The sequence below is a fragment of the Rhinopithecus bieti genome, unplaced genomic scaffold, assembly GCF_001698545.2.
Source record: "Rhinopithecus bieti isolate Rb0 unplaced genomic scaffold, ASM169854v2 scaffold_10589, whole genome shotgun sequence".
NCBI classification, from domain to species: Eukaryota; Metazoa; Chordata; class Mammalia; order Primates; family Cercopithecidae; genus Rhinopithecus; species Rhinopithecus bieti.
Genome location: NW_016807065.1, coordinates 1,389,111 through 1,404,712, shown reverse-complemented (window position 1 = coordinate 1,404,712; position 15,602 = coordinate 1,389,111). Strand labels below are relative to the sequence as shown.

At 45.9% G+C, this 15,602-nt stretch overlaps 1 protein-coding gene across 1 annotated transcript in view; it reads right to left on the bottom strand.

Annotated features, from left to right (window-relative positions):
* Window positions 1–5,232: 5,232 nt before the first annotated feature.
* Window positions 5,233–15,602, bottom strand: part of MUC16 (mucin 16, cell surface associated) — a 138,395-nt gene continuing 128,025 nt past the window's right edge. Inside the window, 4 exon segments of the mRNA XM_017880037.1 lie at window positions 5,233–5,423; window positions 8,624–8,703; window positions 9,018–9,059; window positions 13,411–13,577. Coding sequence (XP_017735526.1) covers window positions 5,325–5,423; window positions 8,624–8,703; window positions 9,018–9,059; window positions 13,411–13,577 — 388 coding nt within the window. The 3' untranslated portion in view covers window positions 5,233–5,324.

Sequence of the window (15,602 nt, the reverse complement as noted above, 5' to 3'; positions counted from 1 at the left end):
GGCAGGGGAATCGCTGGAACCCAGGAGGCAGAGGTTGCAGTGAGCTGAGATCATGCCACTGCACTCCATCCTGGGCAACAGAGCAACACTCTGTCTCAAAAACAAAAAACAAACCCATAAAACAAAACAAACAAAAAACAAACCAGACAAACAAAAAACAAACAAACAAACAAAACCTCACTGCAGTCTTGAACTCTTGGGCTCATGTGATCCTCTTGCCTCAGCCTCCTGAGTAACTGGGACTACAGGCACATGCCATTACACCGGGCTAATTTTTTTTTTTTTGAGACGGAGTCTCGCTCTGTCACCCAGGCTGGAGTGCAGTGGCAGGATCTCAGCTCACTGCAAGCTCCGCCTCCCGGGTTTACGCCATTCTCCTGCCTCAGCCTCCTGAGTAGCTGAGACTACAGGCGCCCGCCACCTCGCCTGGCTAGTTTTTTGTATTTTTTAGTAGAGACGGGGTTTCACCATATTAGCCAGGATGGTCTCGATCTCCTGACCTCGTGATCCGCCCGTCTCGGCCTCCCAAAGTGCTGGGATTACAGGCTTGAGCCACCGCGCCCAGCCCCGACTAATTTTTTTCTATTCTTTGCAGAGACAAGGTCTCATTCTGTTGCCCAGGCTGGTCTCAAACTCCTAGACTCAAGCAATCCTCTCACCTCAGCCTCCCAAAATGCTGGGATTACAGGTGTGGGCCACCGTGCCTGGCCAGTATTCTATCATTTTTAACACATCAATCTCAGAAACTGATAAATCCATCAAACAAAAGCAAATAATGATAAAAAGCACTGGAATAATTCAATAAGCTTGATCAGCCAAGTAGACAAATAGACTTTAACTCTTAATCCCAATAAGCAGAACGATGGTGCACTGTTAGATTTCATAACACTGAAAAGTCTCTCTCTCTCTCTTTTCTTTTTTTGAGACAGGGGTCTTACTCTGTCCCCCTGGCTGGAGTGCAGTGGTACGATCTTGGCTCACTGCAACCTCTGCCTCCTGGGTTGGAGTGATTCTCATGCCTCAGCCTCCCAAGTGACTGGGATTATGGGTGGCCACTACCACGCCCAGCTAATGGGATTATGGGTGGCCACTACCACGCCCAGCTAAGTTTTGTATTTTTAGTAGAGATGAGGTTTCATCATGTTGGTCAGGTTGGTCTCGAACTCCTTACCTTGCGTGATTTGCCCGCCTCAGCCTGCCAAGGTGCTGGGATTACATGCATGAGCCACCATGCTTGGCCTGAAAAGTTTCTCTTGATATTATTATCCCTCAAATTGTGTCAACTTCCCTGAATCAAATTTCAAACCCATATAGATCTAGAGAATCAGGGAAAGTTTGGTATTTCGTTAAATGCAACTCTAAATTAACAGGCAATCAGGAACAGAAAAATACCTAGAGTTAGATAGCTTATTTGAGAACGTAAATATAAAAATTCTTCCCTGAAATATTATTTTGGAATCAACTGGGATATTTCACAAAAATAATAATAAATTCTGATTAGGTAGGCTTTGTCCTGTGATGATGAGGACAAAGCACTGAATAATTTCATGACCTTGATTACTGCCTACTGACTTTAAGTGAGGCCGGGTGCAGTGACTCAAGCCACATCAAGACGAGCGGATCACAAGGTCAGGAGATCGAGACCATCCTGGCTAACTCGGTGAAACCCCATCTCTACTAAAAAATACAAAAAAAACTAGCCGGGCGAGGTGGCGGGCGCCTGTAGTCTCAGCTACTCGGGAGACTGAGGCAGGAGAATGGCGTAAACCCGGGAGGCGGAGCTTGCAGTGAGCTGAAATCCGGCCACTGCACTCCAGCCTGGGCGACAGAGTGAGACTCCGTCTCAAAAAAAAAAAAGTGAATTAAGTCAGACACAGAAAGAAAATACTGCATTAACCTCACTTCTATGTGGAATCTAAAAAAAGTCATATAGGCTGGATGTAGGCTATTTGTATTTTTTTTTTTCAAGCAAACAAAACATTAAAACACATTCTAAGACTGGACATGGTGGCTCACGTCTGTAATCCCAGCACTTTGGGAGGTCAAGGTGGGTGGATCACCTGAGGTCAGGCGTTCAAGACCAGTCTGGCCAACATGGCGAAACCCCGTCTCTACTAAAAATACAAAAATTAGCTGGGTGTAGTGGCACGCACCTGTAATCCCAGCTACTCGGGAGGCTGAGGCAGGAGAATCGCTTGAATCTGGGAGGCGGTGGTTGCAGTGAGCCGAGGGCAATAGAGTGAGACTCCATCTCAAAAAACAAAACAAAAACAAAAAAATCCCCACATTCTAGGGTTCAGATGATTACCACGTGGAGGCACAGAGCAGAAAAGATGAAATTTTAAAATAATAAATTTTTAAGGAAGCTATACATAATATAGATACTGCATTCTATTTTTTTTTAGAGATGGGGTCTCTGTTGCCCAGGCGTGGAGTGCAGTGGTGCGATCATACTGCAGCCTCAACCTCCTGGGCTCAAGGGATCTTCCTGCCTTGGCCTCCCTACTAGCTGGGACTATAGGTGCGTGCCACCACATCCAGCTATTTTTCCCTTTTAGCAGAGATGGGGGTCGCATTATGTTGCCAAGACTGGTCTCTAATTCCTGGCCTCAAGCAATCCTCCTGCTGTGGTCTCCCAACATGCTGGGATTACAAGTGTGAGCCACTGTGCCTGGCCCAAAGAACCATTTCTGACCCGTTTATGCCTTCTTGGTCTACTTTCCATCGTAGAGGACCTGTGAGATGGGTAAGATGCCACCCAGGGAACACTAATCTGGAAACTCTGGTGCATTCAAGTTTCAGAGAATGAAATAGCAGAAGAGAAACTTGCAACTGCCAGGGTTTCTTGGGGGCGGGGGTATGGAAATATGAAGGAACAGGATGGGTGTGATGGCTGGTATAGGAGTCAAGGGTGGGCAAGTACTGAGTGACAAAGGAGGGAGACCTCACACTGAAGTGGAATGTTGATTTTCCACCATGGCAATTTCTTTTTTCTTTTTTTTTGAAATGCATTCTTGCTCTGTCACCCAGGCTGGAGTGCAGTGGTGCAATCTTAGCTCACTGCAACCTCCACCTCTCAGGTTCAAGTGCTTCTCCTGCCTCAGCCTCCCGTGTAGCTGGGATTACAGGCACCCACCACCACACCCAGCTAATTTTTTGTATTTTTAGTAGAGATGAAGTTTCATCATGTTGGTCAGGCTGTTCTTGAACTCCTGACCTCAGGTGATCTGCCTGCCTTGGTCTCCCAAAGTGTTGGGATTACAAGTGCGAGCCACCGTGCCCAGCCTCCACGATGGCAATTTCTCTATCACTGAAACAAGAGGATTCCTGAGCTCCCTTGCAGGACATGAGACAGGGGTGTGGCTCATCTGTTTGGCTGCTGGGTGCACTGAAACTCCTTATGGGATGGGGAACACACAGGCAGGCAGGTGCAGGAGCCGGGGCGAGTGCCCCTGGGCTCTGGCCCCACGGCAGTGTCCAGGGGTGTATGTGTTACGTTGTGCTCCTTTAGCTTTGCTGTCTGTAGATGGCTTAAGTGTTAACCAGCTCAGTGCCCTCTTGGTACCCAGGTCCTTGTCCAGCATCCAGGAAGAATTAGGTCACACACAGACTTGAAGGATGAATGCCAGGGTTTTATTGAATGGGAGAGGTGGCTCTCAGTGGGATGGATGGGGAGCTGGAAGGGGGATGGAGTGGGAAGATGATCTTCCCCTGGAGTTTGGCCGTCCGGTGGCTGGTCTGCTCTCCAACTGTCCCCAGCTGAACTCCTCTCGGCATTCAGATACTCCTTCTCTTCTCTCGCTGTGTCGTTCTGCCATTCCTCTGCTTGTGGAGCCTGGGGTTTGGGGTTCATACGGGTACAGGATAGGGGAGCATGGTGGGCCAAAAGGTGACAAAAGGCATGAAAACAGGAATTGCCTGTTCCCATTTAGGGCCATGGGTCTCCCGGCTTGAGGGTGGGGTCTTTGCTGGGGAACCACCCTCTTCTACCCAGTATTTCCCTGTCTCCTGTCATCGGTAATGCAGTTTGGATATGTGTTCCCACCAAATCTGATGTTGACTTGTAATCCCCAGTGTTGGAGGTGGAGCCTGGAAGGAGGTGCTTAGGTCATAGAGGCAGATCCTTCATGGTTTGATGCTGCCTTTGCAGCAGGGAGTCTGTACTTGCGAGATCTGGTTAAGTGTGTGGCACCTTTGCTCCCCCCAACTCTCTCTTGTTCCTGCTCTGGCCATGTGACATGCTGGCCCTCTCTCGTGACATGCTGGCCCTCCCTTGGTCTTCACCATGATTGGAAGCTTCCTGAGACCTCCCCAGAAGCTGATCAGAGGCTGGCATCATGCTTTTTGTACAGCCTGCAGAACTGCAGGCCAATTAAACCTCTTTTCTTTAAAAATGACCCAGTCTCAGGTATTTCTTTTTTCTTTCTTTTCTTTCTTTCTTTCTTTTTTTTTTTGAGACAGGCTCTGTGTCTGTCATCCAGGCTGGAGTGCAGTGGTACCATCACAGTTCACTGCAGCCTTGACCTCCCAGGCTCAGTTGATCCTGCCGCCTCTGCCTCCTGGGTAGATGGGACTATAGGCACGCACCACTATGCCTATTTTTAAAAATCTTTTGGAGAGACAGCATTTTGCCATGTTTCCCAGGCTGGTCTCGAACTCCTGGGCTCCAGCGACCTGCCTGCCTGGCCTTCCATAGTGTTAGGATTACAGGCGTGAGCCACTGAGCCCGGCTAGGTATTTTTTTTTTTTTCTTTTTTTGAGACAGAGTCTCGCTTTGTCGCCCAGGCTGGAGTGCAGTGGCATGATCTTGGCTCACTGCAACCTCCGCTTCCTGGGTTCAAGTGATTCTCGTGTCTCAGCCTCCCAAGTAGCTGGCATTACAGGCGTGCACCACCACGCCTGGCTAATTATTGTGTTTTTAGTAGAGACAGGGTTTCACCAAGTTGGCCAGGCTGGTCTCGAACTCCTGACCTCAAGTGATCCACCCACCTAGGCCTCCCAAAGTGCTGGGATTACAGGCCTGAGCCACCGTTCCCGGCCAGGTATTTCTTTATCACAGTGCGAGAACAGCCTGATACAACCATTTTCACCAATTCTGGTGTTCCCAAGGGATGACGTGGTGTGAAACCACAAAACACAACTGAGAGTTGCCTTCGGGACTTCATGAAGGGGGAAGATTCTCTTAGTCCAACATGAACCAGTCAGGGGTCACGTCAAGGAAGGCTCAGAGACTGTGTCCGACCAATATGGTTTATTTCTGCCCCAGCCAAGCTTCTTTGGACCCTGGCTGGGGAAAAGGGACCCCGAGCACCGGCAAGTTCCAGTCATTGCAGATCCTCCAGGTCTAGGTGTGACTGGTAGTAGCCTGGGCACTGTTGCCGGAAGCTGTATTCTCTTTCCTTCTTCCGCCGGCGAGTGGTCGCCTATGAGGGTGAGGAGGAGGCGTGAGAATGAACTGGTCAGCCGTCCAGGGAGGGGAGGCCACAGGGGTGAGAATATGGCCAAAGCCAGAGGCCTGATGCTTCCTCTGTCTCCCTTCATTGTTTCATTTAATTTCTCCCTCAGTTATTTTCCTCTTTTCACCACTTTCTTTTCTTCTCTCCCCTTGTTTCACTCTCAGTTTAAAAAAATTTTTCCCCCTCTGATATCCTCTTCATTTCTCTCTCCCCTTGCCCCGAATTTCTTTATCAATATATCACATATCTACCAATGATTTATTTATCTATCATCTAGCTATCCATATTTATCTATCTGTGAATCAATTATCTATCTACCAATCAATAACTATCACTTATCTCTCACCTGTCGATCATCTGCTATTTATAACCTATCAATCATCTATCAATCACTTGTCATCCATCAATCATCTATTTATCATCGACTTACCAATAGCTATCAAATACCTGTTACCTATCAATTTATCTATCAATTATCTATCAACAATCATCTATTTGTCATCTACCTATCAGCTATCCACCAATCATCTATCAACTATCAATCATCTATCTCCTATCTTCTGTCTAAATATCATTTCTCTCTCATCTCATTCTCAGTCTCTTTCTCTCTGGCTTTTGGTCCTGATCTCAGCCTCTCCCTCTCTCTGCCTCCCTTCCTCCTCTACACCTGTCTGGCTTAACTGAGGCATAACTGACATAAAATAAACTGCACAGATTTAAAGTGAATGTTTTAAATAAGTTCTGATCATAACTTATTGAACTATCACCACAATCAACATAAGGAACGTCCATCCGTCATCCCTAAAACTTTCCTCCTGGCCAGGCATGGTGGCTCACACCTGTAATCCCAGCACTTTGGGAAGCCAAGGCGGGTGGATCACCAGAGGTCAGGAGCTCGAGACCAGCCTGGCCTACATGGTAAAACCCTGTCTCTACTAAAATACAAAATTAGCTGGGTGTGGTGGTGTGTGTCTGTAATCCCAGCTACTTGCGAGGCTGAGGAAGGAAAACACTTGAACCTGAGAGGCAGAGGTTGCAATGAGCCAAAATCATGCCATTGTGCTCCAGCCTGGGTGACAGAGTGAGACTCTGTCTCAAGAAAAAAGAAAACACACACACACACACATACACACACACACACACAACTTTCCTCCTGCTCTTTTACAGTTCCTTTTCCCTGCCACTGCAAACAATTTTCATTCCCAGGCAACCACTAATCTGATTCCTGTCCTTACAGATTAGTTTGTATTTCCTCTCCTCTCCTCTCCTCCCCTCCCCTCGCCTCCCCTCCCCTCCCCTTTCCTTCCTACGAACTTTCGCTTTTGTTGCCCAGGCTGGAGTGCAATGGTGCAANGAACTATCACCACAATCAACATAAGGAACGTCCATCCGTCATCCCTAAAACTTTCCTCCTGGCCAGGCATGGTGGCTCACACCTGTAATCCCAGCACTTTGGGAAGCCAAGGCGGGTGGATCACCAGAGGTCAGGAGCTCGAGACCAGCCTGGCCTACATGGTAAAACCCTGTCTCTACTAAAAATACAAAAATTAGCTGGGTGTGGTGGTGTGTGTCTGTAATCCCAGCTACTTGCGAGGCTGAGGAAGGAAAAACACTTGAACCTGAGAGGCAGAGGTTGCAATGAGCCAAAATCATGCCATTGTGCTCCAGCCTGGGTGACAGAGTGAGACTCTGTCTCAAGAAAAAAGAAAACACACACACACACACATACACACACACACACACAACTTTCCTCCTGCTCTTTTACAGTTCCTTTTCCCTGCCACTGCAAACAATTTTCATTCCCAGGCAACCACTAATCTGATTCCTGTCCTTACAGATTAGTTTGTATTTCCTCTCCTCTCCTCTCCTCCCCTCCCCTCCCCTTTCCTTCCTACGAACTTTCGCTTTTGTTGCCCAGGCTGGAGTGCAATGGTGCAATCTCGGCTCACCACAACCTCTGCCTCCTGGGTTCAAGCGATTCTCCTGCCTCAGCCTTCCGAGTAGCTGGGGTTACAGGCATGTGCCACCAAGCCCGGCTAATTTTGTATTTTTAGTAGAGATGGGGGTCTCTCTCCATGTTGGTCAGGCTGGTCTTGAACTCTCGACCTCAGGTGATCTGCCCACCTCGGCCTCCCAAATTGCTGGGATTACAGGCGTGAGCCACCGAGCCCGGCAATTAGTTTGTATTTTCTAGAATTTGTCTATAAAGGGAATCATATGGCATGTACTCTTTTCTTTGTCTGGTTTCTTTCACTAGGCATAATTATTTTGCAATTTATACATGTTGCCGTATACTTTATTAATGTATTAATAATTCCTTTTCATTGCTGAATAATATTCCATTGTTCGGATATATTTGTTAATGAATGTTAGGGTTGTTTTCAGAGTTTGGCTATTACAAACAAAGCTGTTATGAACATTTATTTCTGTACAAGTCTTCATATAGATATATGTTTTTATTTCTCTTAAATAAATTACTAGGAGTGGGATGGTAGGGTCTTATGGTAGGTGTGTGTAATTTTCAAAGAAATGGCCAAGCTATTTTCCACTAGAGCTTTATGAGAGTTCCAGTTCTGTCACATTTTCACCAACACTGGTTATAGTCAATCTTTTCAATTTTATCCATTCTTGTGCAAAGTGGCCTCCTGTTGTGCCTTCCCTGTATATTTCCCTAATGACGAATGTTGTTACATTTTTCTCTTATATTCTTTTGTTTACACTCTTTGCAATCACTTTTTCACTCAATATCTTGTAATCAGCATACAGGTTGTGAAGTTTTTGAGATGTGCACAACATAGTAACTATAGTTAATAGTAATGTAGATTTCAAAATTGCTAAGAGTATAGGTTGCCAACGTTCACACCACAAAGAAATAATAACTATGAGAGGTGAGGGACATATTAATTAGCTTGATTGAGTCATTGCATAATTGTACATATACCAAAGCATCACATCGTATCCCCTAAATCTATGCATTCATTACTTGTCAATTAATTCAAAATAAAATTATAGAAAGAAAACAGGAAAGCCACTCCGTCAACTGGGAGAAAATGTTTGCAAAACATATATCCAGCAAAGGACTTGTGTATAGTATAGTATGGTTTTGTAATACACTAAGAACTCTTACAACCCAATAGTAAGAAGACAAGCAACCCTTCCTTGCTCACCAGGAAGCCGGAGATCAGGCATGTGATGAGTCCCAGGAGTACTGCCAAGCAGATGAGGATGATGGCCCAGAAGGGAAGGTCTGGGGAGACAAGGGCTGGGGTGAGCCACCTCCTGCCGTGTCCTAGGGCTCCTTCTTGGACCCTATGTGGCCTGAGGATGGGCCTGGGGAGGAGAGCTTAGTGGCTCAACACCTCAAGCCTCCGATGCCCCAAAAGCGGGCCCCAGCAAGCCAGGACTCCTGCTATCCCTTCCCTGTGCCTCAATAGCCTTTGCCATGGGTTGGTCAACTTTGATCCTCATCCAAGACTCTGTGTGCCTGGTGCTCTTGGACAAGGCAAAGCACCATCAGGTTACCCCCTCCCTACCCTGGGCTGGGGCTTCTTTGAGACTTACCAGAATTCCCAGTTAAGGGCTCATTTCTGTTGGGAGAATACCCTAGAAATGAAAGAAATGGAGGATGCATGTGAGTATGTCTTATTTTTTTTTTTTTTTGGAGATGGAGTCTTGCTGTGTTGCTCAGGCTAGATTGCAGTGGCATGCTCTTGGCTCACTGCAACCTCCACTTCCCGGGTTCAAGCAATTCTCCTGCCTCAACCTCCCAAGTAGCTGGGATTACAGGCGCCTGCCAAAACACCCGGCTAATTTTTGTATTTTTTTTTTTTTTTTAGTAGTGCTGTTTTTTACCATGGGGTTTTACCATGTTAGACAGGCTGGTCTCAAACTCCTGATCTCGTGATCCACCTACCTCGGCCTCCCAAAGTGCTGGGATTACAGGTGTGAGCCACCGCGCCCGGCCGAGTGTGTCTTATTCTTTTAAATACAACTTTACAAGCATACAAAAAAGCAGAGAGAAGACTACAATAAATATTCATCACCTAGATTTAGTGATTTATATTTCCTCCAACTAAAACATATACATCCAATTTATGATTTATTAACATTTCAGTGAAAGTAAATGTTTTGGCTGAAGTTTTAGAGTTGAGTGGACATCATGACATGTCACCCCAAATATTTCAATTTGTATCTCTAAAAAAATGAGGACACGTGGCTACATAAGTCCAAAGCCATTATCCCACCACAAGAGTGTCGTAAGTTAAATTCATGCCTCTGGGCATGGTGGACCTAAATTGGGCTGGGCCCAATGGTGGTGGTGGAGAGAATGGATCATCGCAGTTGGAAACTCATGGGATCTCTCTAGGTTTTAAAATTCTTACCCAAAAGCTTTTCTTCTGCCTAAAACACATTTAAGCTCTCCTTCACTTGGTGGTTTTATCGTCATCTTTTAGAATTCACCTTCAATGTCATTTCCTCCAGGAAGCCTTCCCTGATGACCACACCCATGTGTGAATAGGCTCACATCAAATAATTTATAATTGACAACTGCCTGTTCTTGTTATTCCTCACTACAGCACAAACTCCATGAAGATAGGGATGTAAAGCCACCATCAGGCATGGGGAGAAGGGTTACTGATTCCTCTACTTCTACAACTCTGAATAATGTACATTGTACCCATTGAGTAATTTCTCATCATCCACTCCTCTCCACTCCCCAACCCTTCCAAGTCTCCACCAGCTATTATTCCACTCTTTATGTCCATGCCTTGCATATTTCTGTTATGGCCAACTTCTTTTTTTTTTTCTCAAGATGGAGTCTTGCTCTGTCGCCCAGGCTGGAGCACAATGATGTGATCTCATCTCACTGCAACCTCCGCCTCCTGGGTTCAAGCGATTCTCCTGCCTCAGCCTCCCAAGTAGCTGGGATTACAGGCACGCACCACCATGCTTGGCTAATTTTTTGTATTTTTAGTAGAGACAGGGTTTCACCGTGTTGGCCAGGCTGGTTTTGAACTCCTGACCTCATGATCTGCCTGCCTTGGCCTCCCAAAGTGCTGGGATTACAGGTGCGAGCCACCACGCCCAGCCTATAGTCAACTTCTTAAAGATGTGGAATACATACCAGTGACTAACAAGCATATGAAAAAATGCTCGACATCACTAATAACCAGAGAAATGTAGGTTAAAACCACGATGAGATACTGCCTTACACCAGTCAGAATGGCTACTACTAAAAAGACAAAAAATAACAGATGTTGGAAAGGATGCCAGAAAAGCGAACTCTTGCACACTGTTGGTGGGAATGTAATTTAGTACAATCTTTATGAAAAACATATGGAGATTTCTCAAAGAACTAAAAATGGAACTACCATTTGACCCAGGAATCCCACAACTGGGTATCTACACAAAGGAAAATAAATAATTGTGTCAAAAAGACACCTGCACCTGTGTGTCCATCGCAGAACTATTCACCATAGCAAAGATATGGAATCAACCTAAGTGTCCATCAATGGAGGAGTGTATAAGGAAAATGTGATCTCTCTCTCTACACACACACACACACACACACACACACACACACACACACACACACAATGCAATACCACTCAGGCATAAAAAAGAATGAAATCATGTCTTTTGCAGCAACATGGAAGGAAGTGAAGGTCAAACAACTCAGATACAGGAAGTCAAATAGTGCATGTATTTGACTAAATAATGCATAGACATGTCAATGCTAAATAATGCATAGGCATGGACATAAAGAGTGGAATAATAGCTAGTGGAGACTTGGAAGGGTTGGGGAGTGGAGAAGAGTAGATGATGATAAATTACTCAATGGGTACAATGTACATTATTCAGGTAACGGATACCCTAAAAGCCCAGACTTCCCCCACTTGGCAATAGATCCATGCAACAAAATTGCACTTGTATCCCTTAAATATATACAAATAATAATTTAAAAAAGTAGTGTGCAATATGGAACAGCCACAAGTGGCTTTTAAATTAAAATTAAATAAAATTAAAACTTCAGTGTCTCAGTTACATTAACCACACTTCAAGCACTTAGTAATTGCACATGGCTCTGTGCTGAATAACACAGATAGAAACATTTTCTATCATTACAGAAAGTTCTATTGGATGGGCTGATTCAAGGCAAGGTTTGGCAAACTACAGCCTTGCTGGTTCCATGGCCTTTTTTTTTTTTTTTTTTTTTTGAGACGGAGTCTTGCTCTGTTGCCCAGGCTGGAGTGCAGTGGCACGATCTCAGCTCACTGCAAGCTCTGCTTCCCAGGCTCACGCCATTCTCCTGCCTCAGCCTCCTGAGTAGCTGGGACTACAGGCATCCGCCACCTCGCCCGGCTAATGTTTTGTATTTTTTTAGTAGAGATGGGGTTTCACTGTGTTAGACAGGATGGTCTCGATCTTCTGACCTCATGATCCACCCACCTCGGCCTCCCAAAGTGCTGGGATTACAGGCCTGAGCCACTGCGCCCGGTCCATGGCCTGTTTTTAGAAAGCCTGTGAGCTGACGACAATTTTAATTTTAAAAGCAAATTGGTAAAACAAGAAAAGGCACGTGAAAGGCTTGTTGATTCTGAAGAATCAACAGTGCTCTCTTGCACAACAATAAATCAGAACCAAGGACAGGGCACACAGGCACTGGAAGGTCCTATCTAATACGTTGTTCACATTTGACTTGAAAAGAACCTCATATGAAATCTAGTTATTTCTTTTGTAAATATGAGTTGAGTGTTTATTATGTGCCAGGCAGAATATGGGGTTCTTGGAATATAGTGGTGAAAAAGCAGACAGTTACTCTCTGTTACATTCCTGATACATGGTACAATGTATATAACTTCTTTGAATGGGTAAATTTGGATATGCAAAGTTGAGCCACCTTGAAGCCATCTATGGAGTTGGAAAATAAGTCCATCCTTCCACATATGTTGAGGATGAATCACATACAACTTGAAACTGGAAGCCCTAATTGACCTGCTGAGGCAACAGGATCATTTGTGACCAGGAGTTAGAGACCAGTCTGGGCAACATAGTGAGACCCTCTCTCTACACAAAATTTAGAAATTAGCAAGGCGTGGTGACACGTGCCTGTAGTCCCAGCTACTCCGGAGGCTGAGGTGGGAGGCTCGTTGGAGCCCGGGAGTTCAAGACTGCAGTGAGCTGTGATTGCACCACTGCACTTCATTCTGGGTAACAGAGCAAGACCCTGCCTCTAAAAGAAAAAAACCAACACAAAAAAACCAGAGCCAGGTGCAGTGGTGCATGCCTGCCTGTAATCCCAGCACTTTGGGAGGCTGAAGCAGGTGACATGCTTGAGCACAGGAGTTCAAGACCAGCCTGGGCAACATCGCCAAACCCCATCTCTAGAAAAAATACAAAAATTATCCGGGGATGGTGGCACATGGCTATAGTCCCAGCTATCTGGGAGGCTGAGATGGGTGGATTGCTTGAGCCCAGGGGTTGAGGCTGCAGTGAGCTGAGATCATGTCACTGCACTCCAGCCTAGGTGACAGAGTGAGACCCTCTCTCAAAAGCAAACAAACAAATAAACAACACAACAACAACAACTAATCAGGGTAATTGTTTAACACTGCAGCTGCCTGGGGGTGGAGGAGCAATACCATCTAGGGCAGGCAAGAAGGGAACCAAAAACCAAGTGACTTGCTAAGTACAGAGATAAGAAGTCCAGAGAGGAGATGTGACTAGCCTGAGGTCACAGAGCTGGCCAGAAGAGGGTAAATGCCTCCCGTATCCCTCGGGCATCCTTTTCTTTCCTTCAATGATGGGTAACGCCTAGGAGAACTAAGCCACTTTCTCCCAGTCTGAGAAAGGTCGATGATGAATCATCCCCAAGCTTTCAGATTCCCAGGGAGGGACCCAGGTGAGGAAGTGGGAGTTTCTACCCCAGCCCCAATGACCCAGGGAGCTTTACCATCCACAAGGACACTGCTCCTGTCCAGGGTGAAGTTCTGCAGCTGGCTCCCATTCCGGGTCATCCGCAGGAATTCCTCATAGATGGCAACTCTGTCTACTCTCCGAGCCAGTGGCGAGAAGTTACACAGGGAATCCACCCCCGTGTGGTGGCTGTTGGGGACAGACCTGGAAGAGGACAAGGGATAAGGAAAGATATCTGCAATTTTATCATGATTCTAGGCTTTCTCCTTCTAGAGTCTTCCTGTAAGAACTTTCTGCAATGATGTAAACATTCCATGTCGGCCAGGCACAGTGGCTCACGCCTATAATCCCAAAACTTTGGGAGGCTCAGGCAGGCGGATCACGAGGTCAGGAGATTGAGACCATCCATACAAATATTAGCTGGGTGTTGGGGCGTGCGCCTGTAATCCCAGCTACTCGGGAGGCTGAGGCAGGAGAATCGCTTGAACCAGGGAGTAGAGTTTGCAGTGAACCGAGACCGTGCCCCTGCCCTCCAACCTGGTGACAGAGCAAGACTTCATCTCAAAAACAAAACAAAAAACGAACAAACAAATTCTACATCTGCACTACACAATGCAGCCATTAGTAGCTTCATGTTGTTATTAAACACTTAAAATGCAGCTAGTGTGGGAGAAGAACTGAATTTCTACTTTTATTCTACTTAATTCATTTAAAAACAGCCACAGAGAGGCCGGGCATGATGACTCATGCCTGTTATCCCAGCACTTTGGGAGGCCAAGGCGGGTGGATCACTCAAGATCAGGAGTTTGAGACCAGCCAGGCTAACACAGTGAAACCCCATCTCTACTAAAAACACAAAAATTAGCCTGGTGTGGTGGCACATGCCCATAATCCCAGCTACTTGGGAGGCTGAGGGAGGAGAATTGCTTGAACCTGGGAAGTGGAGTTTGCAGTGAGCTGAGATTGTGCCACTGCACTCCAGCCTGGGCAATAGAGGGAGACTGTGTATCAAATAAATAAATAAAATAAATAATTTTAATTTTAAAATAATTATTTTAACGTTGGGGTAACATTGGAATGTTGGAGTAACGACTTCTGAATACCCATAAAATCAATGAGAAAAATGGCCAAAATAGTCCGAATCAATTTTTCCAGAAGTCTAGAAGTGAACCAAAGGCTTGCAAAAATTCAAGGGGTGTTTAGTTAAGGAAGGTGTTAAATCTCAGTAAAAAGAGCAAGCTTTGTGGCATTTTAACTTGCATTATTTCCACAGTGCTCTTTCAAGACCCTCAGTATTTTATTATTATTATTATTATTATTATTATTATTATTATTGTTATTATTGAGACAGGCTCTGGCTCTGTTGCCCAGGCTGGAGTGCATGGCACAATCTCAGCTCACTGCAACCTCTGCCCCCTGGGCTCAAGCCATCCTCCCACTTCAGCCTCCTAAGTAACTGGGACTACAGCGCACACCACTATGCTCAGCTGATTTTTGTTATTTTTTGTAGAGATGGATTTTCACCATATTGCCCAGGCTGGTCTCAAACTCCTGAGCTCAAGCGGTCCGCCCACCTTGGCCTCCCAAAGTGCTGGGATTACAGTTGCGAGCCACTGCATCCAGCAAGATCCTCGGTAATTTTGAAAACCAGTAGCCTCACAATCATGATAGCTGTGAAAACCAGCCACCTAGCAGTCAAAATATCTTGAGAGTGCTGCAGACATCAATCTGCAGAACCTTGTCACTATTTGATCTGCTTGGCAGCTCCTTGAAAAAGCCCTATTCTCAGGGCTTCTCTTTATTTGTTCTGACTCAGAATTTGTTTAGTGAGGAAAGTCTGTTCCCAGGGCAGTTGTAAAAAAAAAAAAAATCGTTGTATTCCCCCATTGGAATTGATACCTGTCATTGAAAAGCACAGTTAGGGCCGGGTGTGGTGGCTCAAGCCTGTAATCCCAGCACTTTGGGAGGCCGAGACGGGTGGATCACAAGGTCAGGAGATCGAGACCATCCTGGCTAACACGGTGAAACTCCGTCTCTACTAAAAAATACAAAAAACTAGGCGGGCGAGGTGGCAGGTGCCTGTAGTCCCAGCTACTTGGGAGGCTGAGGCAGGAGAATGGCGTAAACCCGGGAGGCGGAGCTTGCAGTGAGCTGAGATCCGGCCACTGCACTCCAGCCTGGGCGACAGAGCAAGACTCCGTCTCGAAAAAAAAAAAAAAAAAAGGCACA